This window comes from Pelmatolapia mariae, linkage group LG18, assembly GCF_036321145.2.
Source record: "Pelmatolapia mariae isolate MD_Pm_ZW linkage group LG18, Pm_UMD_F_2, whole genome shotgun sequence".
Classification (NCBI taxonomy): Eukaryota; Metazoa; Chordata; class Actinopteri; order Cichliformes; family Cichlidae; genus Pelmatolapia; species Pelmatolapia mariae.
In genome coordinates this window covers 1,034,315-1,054,611 of record NC_086243.1, presented here as the reverse complement: position 1 = coordinate 1,054,611, position 20,297 = coordinate 1,034,315, and the positions used below count along the sequence as shown (strand labels likewise).

Genomic DNA, 20,297 nt, shown 5'->3' with positions numbered 1-20,297 from the left:
AGTTGAAAGTGCAACTGTTGCTTGTTTCTTGCTAAGCCAACTAACTGCACCTCCTGCAAGTAGAAAGATGTTTCCAGTTGTAGAACGTCGATCGTCCTGATCACCTGCCCAATCAGCATCTGAATACCCAATCAAGGTTCCTGTTTCTGTCCTTTGATATTTGAGCCCCAGGTTTAGAGTTCCTTTCAAATATCTCAGGATTCTTTTCACAGCTGTCAGGTGTGTAGTGTTTGGGTTCCATTGAACCTTGACACCACACTCATTGCTTGTGCTATATCTGGTCGTGTGGCCATGGCAGCATACAATAAACTTCCAACCATTGACTGATACATGCTTGGGTTTACAGGTTCACTGACATCATCACTCTTTCTTAATTTGACATTTGTGTCAGCTGGAGTTGCTACTGGATTGGCACTGTCCATTCCATACTTTTACATGGTTTTTGTCCTTGTCTTGGACCACTGAGATGCCCAGAATGTAGGATAGCTCACCCATGTCCTTCATTTTGTAGTGTTTCTTCAGAGTGTCCTTTAAGTTCTTCATGCTCTCTGTTGATTCTGTAATCAAAATCAGATCATCAACATACACAGCCAATATTTCCAACTCCTGACCTGTTCTAACAAACACACACTGATCTGAAGTACTCTGTGTAAAACCCAAAATTTTCATGAACTCTGTAAAAGCTTTGCTCCAGCAACGTGGAGACTGCTTCAGTCCATATATTGACTTGTTTAGTTTGCACACTAGATGTTCCTGTCCAGGTTTGATGTAACCCTCCGGCTGCTCCATGTAGATTTCCTCTTCCAGGTGTCCATTCAAGAATGCAGTCACAACATCCATTTGATGCACATTCAGGTTGTTTTGCACAGCAAATGATAACAATGTACGAATTGAACCAAATCGTACAACTGGAGAGAATGTTTCATCATAGTCTGCACCATAAATCTGTGAATAGCTTTGGCAATAAGTCGGCACTTGTACCTTTCCACTTGTCCATCACTGTGATGCTTAACTTTAAAGACCCATTTTGATCCAACTGCTTTGCGATCATTTGGTGGATCCACTACATCCCATGTGCCATTTTCCAGCAGTGACTCATATTCCAAATCAGCTGCTTCTTATAGCCTCTTCCAGTGTATTTGGTTCTGTGACACAACAGATGTTTGCATAATGGTCAACTGTAACTACGTCAGCAAACTCCTCAAATCCATATCTCTTTGGAGGTCTTCTGTTCCGCTGATCTCCTTTTGCAGCCTCACTGGCGACAGTCTCCTCAGTACTTGTTTGTCTTTCACCCGTGTGTAGTGTCACCTCATTCCCCAAACAGAGGTCATTTTCACTTTGTTTGCATTTAAACTCTGTTTCATTGAAGACCACATCTCGTCGAATCAGTATTTTTCTTTTTTCCTCATCCCACAGTCGGTAGCCTTTTGCATTGGTTGCATATCCCAGGAACTTTCACTGCCTTTTTGTCCAGCTTCTTTCTCTCTGTGTCTGGAACATGAGCATAAGCAACACATCCAAATACTTTCATATGGCTAATGTTTGGTTTTTTTCCATACCATCTCTGATAGGGTGTTTCGTTCTTTAAAGCAGATGTTGGGAGCCTATTCTGTATGTAAGCTGCAGTAGCAACAGCTTCTGCCCAGAATGTGTTTGGCAACTTTGCATGTGACAGCATACTTCTAGCTGAGTTCTGTTTTTTCTCTCTGCAATGGTGTCATTTCAGTCATTTCATGGTGGATGCCTTGAGCTTTCAAATATTCTTGAAACTCTTTAGATGTGTATTCCCCACCATTGTCAGTTCTGAGTCTTATTACTCCCTGTCCACATTCATTTGAGAAGGTTCTTTCAAACTCTTTGAACTTGCTCAGGACTTCCGTTTTTCTCTTATGAAATGGACTTTACAACATCTGGAGTAGTTATCAATGAAAGTTACAAAGTACTTTTTTCCTCCTACACTGTAAAAAAAAATGCAATATAAAAGTATTTTACTGTGTATTTTACAGTTTTGTTCTGTTCTTCTAGAATCTCATTAAATTTACATAAATAGACTGTGATTTCACATTTCAAATGTAAATTAACGTAAAATCACTGTAAATGTAATAAAACATAATTTTCTTGTTTTTTAAATGTATTTGTCTGTACATATGCATATTTAGATTGTTAAAATACATTCACAAATGTATCATAATTTCACAAATATTTGTCCGTTATTTGAAAGATTGAACTATTAAATTCAAATGTAATGCTATGGAAAATGCTCGGACACTCTCCTTCGTTTGTCCTTGGTCAAGACACTTCACCTTCCACCTACTGGTGATGGCCAGAGGGGCCGATGGTGCAATATGGCAGCCTCGCCTCTGTTAGTCTGCCCCAGGGCAGCTCTGACTACAAATGTAGCTGCCTCCACCAGTGTGTGAATGTGAGAGTGAATGAATAGTGGAATTGTAAAGTACTTTGAGGGTCTCGAAAAGCGCTATATAAATGCAATCCATTATTATTTAAACCAACTGTTAACTGTATATTTCTGTACATTTAAGTATTTTTATTCATATTGCCGCATTCATTGACCTTGTTTATAGGTAATTTCATTGTTTAATCACATTAAAATGTTCCTAATTTAATGTTTAAAAGCACTTGTTAAAGGCAAAATCCCATGTAAAATTAGGGCAACAAGCTGTATTGTCATTACTGAAAATAACCGTATTTTCATGGGAAAGTTATTTTCTGGTATTTTCTGGTATTATTTTGGCACCCCAGCTGCCGGAATATTACTGTTTTTTTAGGATTTTTTTTTTTTACAGTGTAGTGACTCAGTTTGAAAAGGACCACAAACGTCACTATGCACTAATTGCAACTTGCGTTTTGATCGTATTTCTCCCACTGATTTGTAAGGCTTTCTTGATAATTTGCCCTCAACACAAAAAATGTCCTCCTCTTCTTTTGTAAAGCTAACTCCTTTTACCAAGTTTTTGAGTTTTTTCAGATTTGTAGTGTGACCTAGGCGCTGATGCCACATACTTGCTGGAACTGATGCAGTTGACGCTCCATGACAAGTTGTGCAGTTTCCCTCGATATCCAGCTGATACAATCCGTCAGATCGTTGTGTTCCCATTCCATGGAGAGCTCCATTCTTTCCTCTTATGTAGCAATGAGTCCTTTTGAACTTCACTGTGTTTCTCTTCTTGGCAGCAGCTCCCACTGAGAAAAGGTTCATTGATAATTTGGGAACATACAGCACATCAAACATTGTGACATCTTTTCCATCACTAACTCTGAATGACATTTTCATTGTTATGTTGCCCAGACCTAAAGCCTCGACTACTCTGCCATCACCGAGTTTCACTGTTTGTGGTTCTGAAAACTCTTGGTAGTTTTGTAGAGCTTCTTTATTCCATGTCATGTGTTTTGACGCTCCTGAATCAATTAACCATTCTTCTTGTTGTGCATAACTTTGACATGACTCATTTAAAACAAAAGCTCCCTCATATGAGTCCTCTTTGTCCTTATACACCGCGTTTTTAGCCTTGTGGGCTTTGTATTTCTTTTTAATGCTTGGACAATCACGCTTGATATGTCCTTCCTTCCCACATTTGTAACATCTCCATGAGTCGGAGCTCTTTGCTCCCACTGTTTTTGATCCACTCTGCTCATTTCTATGCATCTGAGATGACATAGCTGATACACTACTGGACACAGTAGTGTTGTCAGTAAGCACTCGCTTTTGTTCCTCATTTATCAAGGCTTGTTGAACAAACTGTAGTGTCAGACTGTCGATCTTTGTCTCCAAAGCAGTAACAACAGTTGCATAGCTGGGTGGCAAACTACCTAGAAGGATGACAATTTGATCTTCCTCTTCAATTACAGAACCTATTGCCCCTAGCTGATCAGTAAGTTCCTTCATCCTTTTTAAATGATCATTGAGATGTTCTCCTTCCTTCATTTCACACCGGAAGTACTTCTTCTTCAGAAATAGCTTGTTAGCAACAGCAGCTGATGGCTGCTGGCTCTTTTCTCTAATTTCCTGGATGTCTTGGGAAACGATGTCTTTGTCCCGCTGGAAACAACTTCACTGAAGTGGGGGAGTCCTCTACAACCAACAAATGAAGAGTGATCCTGGGAGAGCTGGGGCACATGCTGGTGACCTCAACAACTGCAAGACACCCTTGTCCCTGATTCTCAGCCACTTCTGCCATTGATCTCAAGATACAGTAGTCTGAACCAGAGTGTGACCCACACCCCACCAACAAAATGAGAAGAAGATGCAAAAATGAAAAGAAGATGCAAAAGGCGCACCTCCAGAATTGGAACAGCAGCCCCTTCTACCAGGTGTAGAAAGTGTGCCTACAAAGACCACTCTACTGTGGTTAGCACATCTTGCTGCTAATGAGGATGCACACAGAAGCACACACACTGGAATATAAATTTTGATCATTTTATTGGTCATTTCAGTGGTTATTTGGTCATTAACACACCATGTGTGATTTTCTTTTTGGCCATTCATACCCCCCCCCCCCCCCCCCCCCCCCCCCCCCAAAAAAAAAAAAGTAAAAATAAATCATTGTTACTGTTACTGGTACTGACCTGCAACGATGATCAAAAAAGTATTAGGTTTCATCATTCATATGCTAAAAGATGTGAACTTTATTACTATTTTTACTATAATAATACATAATCTGACTGGCATTCAAAGGGTATAATATCTGAATTTGAATTATATTTTGGTTTTTATGACTAGAAGCGGTGCTAATTTAAAAAATCAAGTCAATGAAAGTAGAAAAATGTTTTAATATATATGAATTTTATAGCATTTGGTAAACATAAACAGGGGGTGGTCATTTTTGGCCACGAACAAGCTGAGAGGGAGTTTTTTTGTTTTTCTGTTACTGCACAAAAAAAAAACAAAGATGCATAAAACTCATTGATATTTTAATTATTGCTACGCATCTAACCTCCATCATGGTTAGAAAATAAATCAGTCTGCATGTATTATTTAGGAAAAGAAATGGGGATTTTATGCTTTTATCCCTATGTAAATCATTAAAATTATGTGATTTAACTGGTATTTAAAGGGTTAAAATTATGGATTTGATTGAAATTTTGGTCTTGATGAACAGCACAGATGCTAATCTAAAAAATTCAGTCAAGTCAAAAAAAGTGGAATTTTTTCTTAATATATATGAATTTTATAGCATTTTGTAAATGTAAACAAGGGGTGGCCATTTTTGGCCACGAACAAGCTGAGAGGGAGTTTTTATGTTTTTGCTCTCCCTGCAAAAAAATAACAATGCATTATAATCAATGTTGATGTGAATCAATTACATGTCCCAGACTCTACTATTAATAATACAAGAAATTTCAGTAGCAATGCAATTATATAAAATTGCGAGATTTGAGGTTGTCTTCAAATCTTCAAAAAAGTGGCCACCAACAGACCTAATCTGTTGGTGGCCACTTTTGGCCACGAACAAGCTGAAAGGGTGGTGATTTCGAACAAACACAGAGGGTTTTTTTATTTGTTTTTTTTTTAAGTATGTTTATTGAGATTTTTTGATATAAGGAAAAAAAGAGACAAAAAAACCCCAAAAAACAAAAAAAAAACAACAGACAACACAACAGCAAGGGCAAAAACACACAAATAAGGCAAAAGATTACACTGCAACGACAAAAATACTACTTCAACACTGACAATAAACAGAAATAAAACGCTAAGGTGGTAAGCTGAGTTATTGGTGATCGATCAAACAGGACTTTGTTTTAATACATGGTCTAAAAATGGCTGCCACACATCAAAGAAATTACTAAGTTTGTCTGCTAATGTGTACCTAATTCTCTCCATATGCAGTAAAGCAGTCAGTTCTGTCAGCCACATTTTGAATTGAGGTACAATATCCGACTTCCAGAGAGTCAAGATAATTTTCTTAGCAATTACCTTTCCGAACAAAGCTGTAGTTTGTGCAGCAGAGCTGAGGTGTAAAAGGGAAGAGGAAGATCCAAACAATGCAATTATTGGGTCCGGCTCTAATGTGCAATTATAGATATCAGAAAAACATTTAAAAATGTCCAACCAATAGTTATGCAATTTAGGACAAGTCCAAAATAAATGAGTGAGAGAGCCTTCTCCAAGTTTACAACGATCACATGTCGGACTAATAGAAGGAAAAATCCTGTGCAGTTTAGTTTTTGAATAATGAAGTCTGTGAAGCACTTTGAATTGAATTAACTGATGCCTTGCATTTATAGAGCAAGAATGGATCCTACACAGACTCCTCTCCCACACCTCAGCTCCAATTTGCAAACCAAGCTCCTCCTCCCATGCCATCTTCAAAAAGTCAGATTTAAGATTTAAATACTCTGAAAAAGCTTTCACAAAACCAGAAACCAACTTTTTAGAATCCGGGGAACTCAGAAGGAGTGTAAAAATTGACCCCTCTTCCGGAAGAGATGGAAAATTAAGGATACTCTGACGAACATAGTTTCTTATCTGTAAATAATGAAAAAAATGGGACGCAGGGAGAGAGAACTTGTTCTGCAACTGAGTAAATGATGCAAACTGCATCTAAAATTTGTGGTAATTCAGAAAGGTGTTTCATAATTTTTTTGTTTGATTGGTTGGCAATGTACAACCAAGAACATTCAATGGTGCAATAGCCGAATTTCTGATAGAAATTGAGAGCATTTCAGCAGCTGTTATACAGAGAAATGGAGCGATAGGGCAGCCCTGTTTAATTCCATGTTTGATTATGCTTGTAAAGTACCTCCAGCTAAGGAAGCAAGAATTTAGTATTTTCATAGTGAGATCGAAATGTTTCTAAATTTATCAACAAAATCCAAAAGCTTTAAACACTAAAAGATCAACAGGTGCTAAATAGAGTTGAAAGCCATATAAAAATCAATGAGCAACATACATCCTCATCCTCTATTTTAGTGATTGGCCAGATGCTGGCAGATGTGTAAAAATAACTCAGTTATTTGGAGCTTCCACAGAGGCCAGCAGGTGGATGAGAGAAAGGGGAGGCAGGAGGAGGAGAGACCCGAGGCGGCCGCCGGTCCGAGTGTCAGGTGAACTGAACTTCAGGTAAGAAGTTATGACCTGCAGTCTATCTGGGTCAGATATAAACCAAGTTTAGGTGGAGTTTATTTTCGTTGTGCTGACTTTTTACAGTCAGTTACAATAACTCGTACTGCGTACTAGCTAGCATGACGGAGTTTCTATACAGCTGGGTGGGTGCTATGATGTTACTGATAGTGAACTTTATTTTATTCATAAGGTTAGTTAGTAGAGTTGCCAACCGTCCTGTACAAACGGAATCGTCTCGCATTCAGAGAAAATATTACGCGTTTCGTTTTGAGCTGAAAAGGAACACAGTTTGTCCCGGACTTCAGCTACAATGAAACAAAGCTGGATTCATTCTGTCTTTGCTGCACAGCTGCCTCTCCTCCTCTCATTCTCTCCCCCTCTCTCTCCTGTTTCTACTTCAATCATGAAACTGATCAATGATCAGCTGATCGTCTCTCGTTTGTTTATCGCCCACTTTGCGCCAGAAAGAGGAAACCAGCGGATGTCGCGCTAAACAACAGCAGCACGTTTAAGCTTGATCAGCTGTTGTTAGAATGTATTTAATATTAATTTCTAGTATCAGCTGATGTTTGTTGGAGCCACAGCTGTAAAGCTGCTGGTCATGATGTCGGTTTGGATATGTGGTGAGAGGGAAACATGAAGATGAAACCAGGAGATGTCCTTACTGAACCATCAGAGCTGAACAGGTGATGGAGAAACAGGTTTACCTTTTAGGTGACATGAATGAGTTGAAGTTATGAACTGTTTCTGAGAGACAAATAACACCAGGATCCTTTTCTAAGTAGCTGACAGCTGGTAACTGTGCAGGGGCGGGGCTAGCAAAGTTTTGCCAGGGGGGCAGGTAGGGCATTAACAGGGAAAGGGGGGCACAAAGACATACTTTCTTATTCTCACTTAAAATGTCTCGCTTTTAATAAATAATTATCTGACTCTTACAACCAAAGTTTTTATCTGACGTAAAATGTATAGAAATCATACATATACCAACAAGACTGTACATCACTGTCACAACAGCGTTTGTTTTCCTTCAAAGGCTTTATGGCTTTAATACCTGGTGGGCCGGTCTCCAGTCAAAATGCCCGGGCCCATTTTATGTCCCAGTCTAGCCCTGTGTGTGTAGACTTATTTTAAATAAAATAAGAAATAAGGAAATATAAACTAAGACAGGCTTAATTCAGGCCTAACTGAAACCCATTGTATGTAGAAACAGCTGTGTGTGTGTGTGTGTGTGTGTGTGTGTGTGTGTGTGTGTGTGTGTGTGTGTGTGTGTGTGTGTGTGTGTGTGTGTGTGTGTGTGAGGAATGAGTCGACACACAGGACACTCTGATCTCTGAATGTCTGACTTTAAAGTGTATGACTTGGTAAAAAGGAGATATTATTGAGTAAATTGTGCTTAACAAACAGTTTTAAAGAGAAATAATTCTATATAACTGGATTAAAAGGGATTAATCTGAAATGAACAGTCTTGTGCATAAAATGAAGACAAGAAATGAAAATGTAGAGCCTGCATGTTGAACTGGGATTTTCTGTATTAAGAACAACAAAGTAAACACTGTTTAAAACCCTGGAACTCCGATATAGCGAGAGGATGGTGGCTGTACTGTATCTGCAGTTGCAAGTTTCTCTGTTACTGCAGCTGCCAGTCAAAGCTGTCACGATCGTGGTAACAACATCAACTTAGTAATTAGTATCAAACTTATAAGAAAGGGGACCACTTGAACCCAAATCAGCATATTGAGAACTGCTAATAACATCTGAGAGCATCTTTGAGAAAAGTTTGAGAATGTTAGACAACAAGCTGTGAATGTGATGAAGTGTTGTGTTAACACACATGAAGCTGTTTCAGTTTGTTAGTAAATCTGTATTTGAACAACAAACCAATTTATGAAAGAAAATATATCGAGAAAAGGCTTCTGTGTTTACTGTGATAACCACAAAGAAGGAGACATACTCTTAGTCTCCACAGGATGGCGCTAATGCAGCAGCAGACACATTAAACCTCACAGAAGAAGAAGAAACGGAGGCGAGATTTGCAGCGTGTGTGGAGTTCGTAGGTCAGAGAGTCAGGGCCGCTTTTAGCAGTAATAAAAAAGAAAGTAAAGAAAAACGTCAAAGATGCTGTCTGTGCGTTTCCTGCGGTTACGGTCTCGCGCTCTTCCCCGGATTTTCAGTAACAGTCAGTTAAATTTCGCGCAGCATCGCGCGCCATTCTCCGTGTGCTGTGTGAGCGCAGCGAGGAGGAAGCAGCGAACTCTCAGGCACTCGTTCCTGGCTCTCAACGAGGTATTTCACCGTCAGGTACACGGATAGATGCGACACATGGGCGCTGCATCAGCATCGTGACGCTTTACTGCATACGTTTAAGCTACGCTGATGATGTCATGAGTAACAGTGCTGCACTGCTCCAGCTAACAGCTAACCGGCGTTTCTACAGTAACATGCTCACCGCTGTTCTGAAAGGTTAAGCGTGAGTGACGTAAATGTGTCAGCTGAGCCGTACAGTGACGTGGGCGGTCCCTGGGAGGGTAATGTCAGCTGGATGGTGACAGAAGCATGTGACAGATTGTGCTGAGGTGAACATTTACAGAGGTCATAACAGACAAAAGCACGTGGAGACTACACTCATCAATAAATACAGACAGATAAACGGTGACATGAGCATGTCTGAGTATCCGGTAACCACTTCATTAGATTTACAGAATCAGCTGATACATGTTAGGACCCTTAGTTCGTTGAGTTGTGTTGTTCTTGAAGAGTGGTCGTCCTTATGTTCTTAGAAATATTTGACCATCGCCTGTAGAAAATACTTTGATGTGTTTTGGCTCTTTGTAATGAAGTGCAAATATTTACACACAAGTATAATCCAGGTTCGAATAAAAAAATGAACAGTTTCAAAAGAAAGACAAGTGGCGGTTTCTATACGTCATAAATGTTTTATTGACAGTACAACATAGAAAATATATCAGATGTTTAAATGGAGAGAGTGTGTGTGTGTGTGTGTGTGTGTGTACACGATCTGAAGACATCAAATATATCAAGCAAGATATATTATGTGTATTTTCATGTGTGTGTGTATATATATATATATGCACTCTCTCCATGAGCAAAGAAAACAATGATAAATAACTCTAAATATGGTTTAGTCTTCAGTTTGTATCTACAATGTAGAAAGTCGTAAAAATTAAGAAAAACCATTAAATGAGAAGGTGTGTCCAACCTTTTGACTGGCAGTGTGTATATATATATATATATATATATATTTAATATATTTAAAAAAAATAAACCTATAAAATAAGTTTCTCAGAAGTAAAGTTGGACAAAGAGCTCAGATGGTTCTGACAGTCTGCACAGACCTGTGTGTAAGGGACCGGGCCGAGTTCTTAGAACTTTTCTGAGATGTGTTACTGTCCTCAAATTCAAAATGATCTTTTTTTTTCATAAAATGAAACATTTCTCTAACATTTTATGTACTATTGTGGATGTAATATGTGGCTATGATTTTTGCAAAACATTGCATTCTGGTTTTATTTACATCCTGCACGACGTCCCATTTTTGGAGGAATTGTAGTTGTAAAATCGTCTCCCAGTGCCAAACACATTTTGTTCCTTTTGTTGTTTTTGACCAGATGCAGTCCCACGGTCCGTCCACCCGTGTCATCTCCACGGCGCCACCCTCCGAGCACGGAAACCTCATTTATACTGGCAGCCTGGGTTTAGCTGTTCGGGGTCAGTCACTTGCATCTTGTTGTGAAATATCATAACAACAACAGCTGTTGTTCACCACAGGCCTCAGTGCGTCCAATAACTGTAAGCTTGTAGACAAAAACAAACAGTTAAACTCTTGTTCCAAAATGTTAGTCTTCAAGCCCTCATTAGGCAAAGTTTGAGTCTTGGTGTGGATGTTTCATCATTGTGACTAATGTCAGAAAGGATAATAAGACTGACTTTTCCTCTTTTACTCCAGGAAACCATGACATCGAGTTATATAAGCTGTTGAAACACTTCGGTTAGTAAACCTGTGAGTTTGTTGGTGAAGAGCTATTGAGATTTATTTTAAAATCTTAATCCATTCAACATATGTTTTCTTTAAAAAAAGAAAAAAGCCAGGTGGACACCTACTAAAAAGTCCACTCTGCTCTGATTGGTCAGCTCCTACAGGACCTTTGCTGATCACGCCTTGATTCTGTTGTATACAGTGCGTACGCACTATTGTTTGTTGTGTTGGAAATGTTGGCACAGATGCTGACAAAGAGGGGACGCATTGAAGAAGACTCCTATCAGGGAGTTCTTTCTGCCCGCTGTCTCTGAATGCTTGTCCAGACTGGGTCGTCTGTCTGTCGTCTTTCTTTTGCAGGGTCTTTACAGTAATTCACAATAGTAGCACACTAATAAAACTGAATTGTGAAAGTAAGTATGTAACATGTAGAATTATATTTTGAACATGGCTCTGATAGTGGGGCATGCTTTACTTAGACATTGACGTGTGGACATGTGGACTGTTGTTGGAAGTAACACGGGCTATGTGACTCTTGTTTTTTGGCAGGGGTGAAGATGTTCTCGTACAGCACTAGTGCAGCCAGCCTCTTCCTCATGCCACAAATACTCCTGAAAACTGGACTCGGAGTCCAGAGTTTTGCCTTGCAGGCAGCTTTCTGTGGAGTCATTGGCTTTTTTACCTTCCTTACCCCCATCCTTCTTCACATCATCACCAAGGGTTACATAATCCGCCTGTACCACAACCCAGACAAAGATGTCTACACAGCAGTCACCTACAGCGTGTTCCTCACCGAGAAAAAGAGCGTGTTCCACCAGAGCCAGGTGAGGATCCCGGCTGTCAGTAAGATGTTCACGACTTTCTACGCCGGGCAGGTGGGGTTCCTGGTAAACCCGGACATTTTCCCCGTCCCGCACGACTACAATCATCTGATGGGCTACGACAAACCGTTCAGTTTCAGAGCCGATGACATGGACCAACCTGACAAGAGCTGAGACTTAAGGAGGCAGAATGTTGTTGACCAAGTAAACCTGAGTGCACAGCTCAGACTCTGTGTCTACCAGAGACAAACATCCACGGACAAAATGCTCCCACGTTTGTCTTCACTATAATAATGGTAATTAAGTGTTAATAAAATAAAATTCTAACTTTATTATCCTGACTTGTGTGTGTTGCCTTTCTGAAGCTGTTAATTTCTGCAGTCTTTAAATGTGAGCAATGATGTCAGTTATCAAGAGTAAAGTCATAGAGCTGGATGCTCTGTTCCAGGGCTGAGACCAGACTTATATCCACAGCTATCATCATTTTAGCTCACGTTTAATGTTGGTTTGTTTCTGCAGCCAGTTTGATTGTTTGAACATTGTCAGATTAGTTTTTGTTTTCGTTTCTTTAAATTTAAGAAGTTGAGAACAGTTCCTCGTTCTCTCAGCCATTACCTGGGGGCCGTCCTCTGTGTCTGCTGGGTTGGGCTCACGCTTGCTATCAAGCTGTGTGTCCTAGAACAGGACTGGGACAGAAAATCAATATACAAATGCATAACATTTAATGGCCTTCAAGTTTGGGTCTTCTGTCATATTGTACTGGTGTGCTACTCTCCAGTATGTACTCTATACTGTCAGGTCCATGTGTGCAGACTTAATCAAAGGGTTAAACAAGACCACTGCATTAACTGTTTAAGAATTACACCTTTCTTATTACCTAGTCTTATATTTTCAGAGGATTAAAATTAATTGGACTAACTAACATAGTTTTATATATAAGTATTGCATAAATAAATCTAGAGCTCGTTAGCATCACTAGGTACTGTCTGCCTCTCCTGTCCAGAATAGTTGGGTTGCGGTCACGTGGTTCTGATGACGTGCGGAGGCAGCGCGATTTTTGAGTGGAGGGCGGAAGTAAACATGGAGGACACTGTGGAGAGTCAGGAGAGCAGCTATTGTGCAACTTTAGACCCCGTTTCTCGGGAGAGATATAAACAGATAGTTAAAAAATATATCGGACGTGATCCGTATTCTTTGAAAATGTCCGAATACACCACAGAAGTAAAGGATTTGCCTACTATCGAGGCTGTGGATATCACCAACTACTTGGTCCTCCAGACTTCTTACTACACTAGGCAGCAAATGAAAGCTTTCAAGAGTCTGGAGGCGTACAATTTTTTTGTCAGCGGGTGGGTCCACAACCTTGGAACAAAACGTCTCCGTGATGGATACAGTTTGGTGTTTGCAAGGGTGAGTGTTTGTTCTTATATTGCTTTATCTTAAACACGCTAACAGTTAGCGGTAGCGGCTTTAACGTCAACAAACATGCCACATCCTTAGGACTTCGTTAGAGTGACAGTTGTTTGTTTCAAGGTAAACCATTCCCAGAGGTCTAACGAGACACCTCTGAAGACTTGGGTAATTGCAAAGGAGGATGGAGAAGTGATTGCAGCTCATTGCAATTGTATGGCAGGGTTAGTAGCCTAATTAAGTAGGATGTTATTGCAATGAGAACACACACACACACACACACACACACACACACACACACACACACACATATATAGGGCACTGCTAGCATTTTGCAGGTGTACTTCAGTAGTAGTGGGGAGAGAGTGTTTTCTTTTAGCTAAGAATTCATCAGCTAAGAATTTGTGTGATTGCCTTAGATCCCTCATGACACTCAGATGCATTTTTCAGATAGAGGGTAGAACTATTCAGTCATGTCATCACCTAGATAATGATTTCTCTATAGGCTGTTGAGAAAGAGTTAATAAATAAACATGTTACTTCAAATAAAGTGCCATTGCACATTAGTATTAGTAAGCTATGCATCATCAAAATGTACTGTAAATATTGCATTTCATGTTAAAAAGATTATGTGCTCTATTTCCAGACTATCAGAATCATGCTCGCACGTTGGAGTTGTTCTTTTTGCAGTTGAAGCTGGGGTGAAAATGAGAGCGACATGCACATCAGAGCAGTGCAAGTGGCTGATGCCATCTCATGTTAAAAAGGTAAGCCAAAAAGCAAAATGAAGGATAAAGAATGTTATATTGGGACTTCATGTGACAGTAGGATAAAATATCTTCCCCTATACTGCTACCTTGTCGTGGTGGGGAAGCTTGAGTGCCTCAATGACCCTGTAGGCTATACCGGCGGGGGCTTCAAGCTCCTGGTAGATCTAATCAAGCCGGGCAGGTTGCAGGTGAGGGGTCAGACAAAAGGCAGTACTTTAATAAATGAAGAGTTCTATTCCAAAACGCTATAACAGCATTTAAAAGCCATTTCCTTTTTCATGACTAACATAACCATGACTGCAGAACCGTATACTGTATATCACACCCTTCTCATGCATGCCTCAACACCCTAGCACTTGTTTTCTGCGCACACACACACACCTGACTGCAGCACTTTATATATTCACATTTCTCATGCATTCCTCAATACTCACAACTCCTCACACCACATTTTCATCAACATGGAACTGCTTACTTTCCACTCCTTTTATACCCAGCACATGGCACCTCCATCCCCACCCAACATACACACACACACTTCACTGCCAACCAACCACTATACCCAGCCTAAAACACACATACTCACTCCACTGCCATCACTGTTCAATTTCGAATATTTTTGGAAACGAATATATAGCGTTTTGGAAAAGAGCTTTTTAAATTTTAATGATCTTCTTTGGCTTAATTTTTCCAGATTCCTGCTTGCCCAGTAACTCTGATTGACTTCTCTTCAGCAAAGTCAAAAAAACGAAAGCTTGAGTGTTCCATTGATGGCTGCACAAGTACACAAAAGGTTGGGAAATCACTTCCATGCCCAAGAGTGCAGAGAGATTCAGAGACATACTGTAGGTTTTTTGAGAGTTTAAGCAAAAACTGTCCAAGGAGTGCAGCACTGATGTCTAGGGAACCTTACCACAAAGAATTTGTCCCCCAGTCTAGCATGCTTCCTAAAACTGTGCCTGAGTACAGAACACCAGAGACACTGCAGCTCCCCCCCAAAGACCTTGAAGAGCTATGCCTGGACTTCCAGCTTGAAGAGCTCACCCTGTCCCAAGTCCAGGCTGTAGAGAGGGCGACTCGAAGTCAGAGTGCAAGCAGTATTTGGTTTAGGCAAAGAGCTGGACGCGTAACTGCCTCTAAGCTGAAACAAGTTCTTAAGACCAACCCCCAGCAACCATCAAAGAGCTTGATCAAGGCCATATGCTATCCAGAGGCATATAGGTTCACCACAGCTGCTACAAGGTATTTAGGGTTTGATGTAGGGTAAGGCAGAGTTAAGATTTGGGGTATGAAACTGTCCATAACTGTAACTAAAAAAGTGTTATGAAGATGGAGGTTAGTTATAGGCTTATACGGCTAGGGTTATACAGGGTAAGAACTAAGTATAGTTTAGGGTAATGGCATATTGTATAATACATCACTTTACTGTTTTACACATCCAATACTAAGTAATAATTTCCTTTTCATGTTTGGCATGTGTACTGTTTATAGTTATGGATGCAAACATGAAGCACAAGCCAGAGGAGCATATGAGAAGCTTATGAGCCAGGAGCATGCAGGCTTCTCATGTATGGACAGCGGTCTCTGGCTGAACCCCAAGTGGCCATACATGGGGTCCTCCCCTGATGGGATAGTCACTTGTGACTGTCATGGAACTGGCATCTGCGAGATTAAGGTATTGACTCTGTTGTAGTCAAGGCCATAGGTGTGACATCTTTCCATAAGAATCAGTGAACTGAGTAAAAATGCAGGAAATACCTTTTCTAATTTCTAATCTATTGTTCAATTAAGATAAGATGAGGCTTTATTGTCTGTCTCAAATAGACATTTGTTTTGGGCAATGAGAGATTATGATAACACAGACCACACCCATCATCTTTGCTTCTTCACTGTTTCATCAGATAAATCTTGATTGTTGTTCTCATCACTGTGATTTTAGTGCCCACACTCTCAGAAAGATGCGGTCAACCTGCGCATGCGTGCTGGGGAGAAGGGCTTCTGCCTCATCAGTGACGGGGATAATGTCACACTGGACCCAACTCATGACTACTATTACCAAATTCAGGCACAGCTTCACATTGCAAATGCAGAGTACTGTGACTTTGTTGTGTGGAACCGCAATGACATATTTGTTGAAAGGATTTTGCCTGACCTTGAGTTTTGGGATGATGCGATTCCTAAAGTTGAGTGTTTTTTTAGAAACAGTATACTCCCAGAAATACTGGGACAGCAAGTTACAAACATACATGTGTAATGTGATAAAAGGACGACAACATAATGACATTTTGAATATTGTTATGACCTGATGGTAGTCATTATGAGTTCTGGCTATTGTATTTGCTCTGACGTAGCATTAGAGCACAAATTGTCATTTAATTTTATTGTACATTTAATTGTGTCATTTAAGTGTTGTGTAACACTACACAATGATTAAATGCTATTGAGGCAGCATAATAATACATTGGTGGTTTATTTACAAGATTAGACTTTTAAACAAATAAACAAAATAGATTGCAATCCATCTCACAGTATAATACTGTACAAACTGCCAGCACAATATGACAGTTGGAGAAAAATATTTCATTTGAAAACATTTACAGACTAATCAGGAGTCAGGACTTAGGTACTACTATTACTCTACCCTGTTCTACTTATCACCAGAGCCAAGCAGCAGATACTGGACACTACTCTTCCTCTCCACCCCCTTCTGTGAGCCGTGACAGTGACAAGACATTTAATTTTTTTTAACTGATTGATTACCACCCACCCCCCTTACTCCAGTGGGACAACAGACTCGGAGAGATTTGATAAGGCACAACAAATTACCCCAATCTTGTCGATCAATGCATGTGTCTCACCTGGCTTTGTGGACATGTTCTCTATTGGCATAGCCCTGCTCTGCAGAATGTGATATTTCCTCCTGACTAAACCTATGACTCGCTCAACATGGATACGTAAATTGGCTATTTTCCTTGTCTCTGCCACTTCATAGGCTGACAGCTGTTTTCTCCCTTTAGTGAATGCCGGTGTCTGTAGTGAAGCACAGTAAAACCCCACATTATCGCCAATATTGAACCCACGATCTGCAAGGACAATATCTCCAGGTAACAAGTTCTTTAGGAGGCCACTCTCTATTGTGATCTGCTTATCGCTAACTCTCCCTCCCCAGGCAGAAGATATGTAAGTGACGTAGCCTTGGGGGGCAACACCAATCAAAAATTTTACAGTGTGATGGTGCTTGTAGTTGGACCAAGTTTGAGCTTGTGCAAGAAGATTAGATGGTCTCTCAATAAAGACTTCAAAGCAATCAACAATCACAGCCACTTTACATCCAAATGCCTGTCTGAAACTCAGTGGCATCGTAGCTTGAAGAACATGTCGCTCTGGCCACTCAATTAGGAACTCTAACCTTTTATGAAGTATGTCAATTACTTTATGCCAAACTCTAGAAGCAGTGGACAGAGAAATATTGAACCTGAAAGCTAAATCTTTCAGGGGCAGATTTAGTCTCAGCCTCAGCAAAACTAGTATGAATTGTTCAAATTTGGACAACAAAGACATAGGTCCCGAGGTGATATAGGGCTCGCTCAGTTCAAAAATCTGAATTAAAACTAAGAAGTTGGGGAGCCCTGTGTAGAACTTTGTCTTGTCTTCATTTTTTTAATAAGCCTCCTGGCTGAACTGTGTGTCCAGAGCCTTGCTCCGAAGATCAACCAGCTCTGCTGTGTTCTGTCTCAAAACATCCTCCATCTTCTCGATGTCATCCATCGTCAGCTCTGTCTGGCATCCAGCAGCCGCACAGCCTGCAATATAACAGTGGGGGAGCATAATCAGCATAATAGAGGCAACCTCAATTTTTACTCATTTTCACTGTAGGAGTTTTTTAGTGGGCTATTAGAATCTGGTGTAATGTGTTTAATTCACTATGTTAATTTAATGTAATTTTTTTTTTAATCAACAAAAAAACATGTTGCGTCTAAACAAAAAATATATTTATATGTTTCTCACCACAGAAACCTTACATTACGGATATCTTTACTTATCTGTGAAAGGAGACTGTCTGGAATCTGGCAATATAAGAACCATAGCAGTGTACAAAAACCTGTGGTGTGTGCCTGACGGTAATAAGTGCCACTTTTTCTTTTTTTCTGAATAAAATGGTATGGATTTACTCTGTGATTAAAAAATCACAAACATGTAATATGTAACTTGGACCATAATCATTACAGATAATGGCATCTTTTTCTCTTTGACATGATTCTTGTTTGTTTTACATCTCAGCACAATATCTTACCTGGATAAGTGAATGTCTCATTCACACTGAAGTCTTCTGGTTGTGGATTCTCAGCTGGAAGCTGCAGTTCGGGGTTCTCCACTGTCACTAGTCTCAAATCCGGGCTCTCAGCCGTCTGTTGCATATCCAAAATCGCCTCTGCACATCGATGCTGTTCTGCCTTAAGCTTCATTCTTTTCTCTCGTTTGAGAACTGATTCCGATCTGGGTTTTCGTTCGTAGCCGAGATTGACCGTCGGAGCCCAGTCCTCCGACTCTTCGTCATCCAAAGCACTTGGGCAGCCTATAGTCCCAATCAAGTCAATATTAGACTACTAACTTAAAAGCACTAAGTAAACGAGAATTTAACGACAACCTAATGCTAATAAGTTCGTTTGCAAAAATAACATTACCTCTGACGAAGTGGTCGCTGCAGACACGGGCATTGGCAGACTTTGCTCCTCCCGACTGTAAACGTAAATTTAAAATCCATTTTTTCCTACGTTTTTCGGTTAGAATTTTCCATTTTTCTCCTCTTCGTTGGGCTATTTTTGGTACCCTAAAATACCGTTTATCGGTTTCTCTGGTCGACCTACTGGAGCATCCGTAAACACAACAGGACATAGGCATTTTGCGTACTGTCTGTCTGTGATTTTGCGCTTATCTTTTTCACTTCCGACCGCCAGTCAAATTTCGCGCTTTACGTCGACGTCACGTCTACGTCAAATGAAACCTAGCTATTCAGCTGCTCGTGTTATCACTAAAACCTGATGTAAGAGCAGGACTCAAACACAGGACCAAGTGACAACAGTGCATTTAGCTACAGTCCATATTAAACACAGTTCACAAACAGCTGTGATAGTCCAGTTTCCTCAAGGCTTCCACAAAGTCCAGGCAGAATCCAGGACTCTCCAAAACCTTCTTCAAACAGTCCCGAGCACAGGTTGTTTGTGTTTTTTACTCACAGTTCAATTTGTGAATTGATATCACTTTTTTCAAGAGATTTATGTCTGCAGGATAATTCTCTCACCTGTGCAGGACAAAAACATGTCACAGGGGGCGATAGAGTACCAAAGTTTGTGCAAGAATTAGGATCTGATAAAGGGAGTGACAGGATTCTTGAAAGGCTTTAAAAGAGATACAGATAGCTGACAACATTAAGGGAAACCTGAATGCACGTCACCTACAGACCACCTGCTAGCTGTGTTATGCTGTACCGGGGGGTACAGATCTACCCCCCGGCCAAATCCCTTTTTGTCCCCCATTAACCCCCCACCAGAGCAGCCAAAGGTTCGCCATCGAGCCCCGCCCTCAACAGAGCAATCAAAGTTACACTGCGCAGCCTCGCCGCCCTTAGTTCCTCCTTACCACCTTCATGCTCTGTCTCCGCAGTCTGATGTGTGATGTGTGGAGGGTCCGGGCTGCGAGGATTATGACAGTGGTGACTTTTCCCAGGAGAAGCTGGGACCCTGTTTATTAGAAGGTTTCAAAATTTCTGTACTTTTAGGTGACAGAAGGAGACGTGTGGCCTGGTCAAAACACAAAGAGCTGCACTCTAAAAGATCTTTAAATGTAGTAAACATACCTTGTGTGCCACAGACTGCTCCCAAACACGAGGGGGCAAATAATACCTCTAAAACACTTAAGTTGGCTTTATTAAACGTTAGATCTTTAGCTGGGAAAACATTTTTAATTAATGATTTAATCACTGAGCACAGCCTTGATTTTATGTTTCTAACTGAAACTTGGTTGGACCAAAGTAACAGTGGAGCTGTTCTCATCGAGACGACCCCTCCTAACTACAGTTTTATCAGTGAGGCCAGGGTGAGCAGGAGAGGAGGAGGGGTTGCCGTCTTATTTAATGAATCATTTCAATGTAAGCAGCTATCTCCTGGAAGTTTTCAGTCTTTTGAATGTGTGGCTTTACAGCTGAAGACCCCATCCAA

General features: G+C 40.4%; 2 protein-coding genes and 1 long non-coding RNA gene across 4 annotated transcripts; 2 read left to right on the top strand and 1 right to left on the bottom strand.

Moving 5' to 3' along the window:
* Window positions 1–9,095: 9,095 nt before the first annotated feature.
* tmem70 (transmembrane protein 70) lies at window positions 9,096–12,215 on the top strand. Of its 2 annotated transcripts, none has more exons than XM_063461834.1 (3): window positions 9,096–9,367; window positions 10,711–10,810; window positions 11,628–12,215. In XM_063461834.1, exons 1-3 carry the CDS (start codon window positions 9,200–9,202, stop codon window positions 12,071–12,073), a joined length of 714 nt encoding a protein of 237 aa, XP_063317904.1. In that variant the 5' UTR covers window positions 9,096–9,199; the 3' UTR covers window positions 12,074–12,215. The 2 variants fall into 2 exon arrangements, with proteins under 2 accessions (XP_063317904.1, XP_063317903.1); XM_063461833.1 differs by having other exon boundaries at window positions 9,096–9,382.
* A 2,032-nt stretch (window positions 12,216–14,247) lies between these two features.
* Window positions 14,248–16,405, top strand: LOC135932229 (uncharacterized). Its single transcript, XR_010573340.1, has 3 exons — window positions 14,248–14,872; window positions 15,571–15,754; window positions 16,019–16,405. It is a non-coding gene; the product is annotated as an uncharacterized LOC135932229 (long non-coding RNA).
* Window positions 16,406–16,549: 144 nt separating this feature from the next.
* On the bottom strand, window positions 16,550–19,083 carry LOC134617227 (uncharacterized). The gene is made up of 3 exons (XM_063462428.1): window positions 18,765–19,083; window positions 18,374–18,655; window positions 16,550–17,882 (listed from the first exon to the last, which is right to left on the bottom strand). The coding sequence occupies exons 1-3, from the start codon at window positions 18,979–18,981 to the stop codon at window positions 17,740–17,742; spliced, it is 642 nt and encodes a 213-aa protein (XP_063318498.1). The 5' UTR covers window positions 18,982–19,083; the 3' UTR covers window positions 16,550–17,739.
* Window positions 19,084–20,297: the final 1,214 nt, after the last annotated feature.

Coding starts and splice junctions, on each gene's coding strand:
- LOC134617227 (XM_063462428.1), bottom strand. CDS start 18,981: ATGCCTATGTCCTGTTGTGTTTACGGATGCTCCAGTAGGTCGACCAGA. Junction 18,656..18,764: donor CAGCGACCACTTCGTCAGAG/GTAATGTTATTT, acceptor TTGGGACTATAG/GCTGCCCAAGTGCTTTGGAT. Junction 17,883..18,373: donor TGAGACATTCACTTATCCAG/GTAAGATATTGT, acceptor GTTATATTGCAG/GCTGTGCGGCTGCTGGATGC.
- tmem70 (XM_063461833.1), top strand. CDS start 9,200: ATGCTGTCTGTGCGTTTCCTGCGGTTACGGTCTCGCGCTCTTCCCCGG. Junction 9,383..10,710: donor ACGAGGTATTTCACCGTCAG/GTACACGGATAG, acceptor GTTTTTGACCAG/ATGCAGTCCCACGGTCCGTC. Junction 10,811..11,627: donor CCTGGGTTTAGCTGTTCGGG/GTCAGTCACTTG, acceptor GTTTTTTGGCAG/GGGTGAAGATGTTCTCGTAC.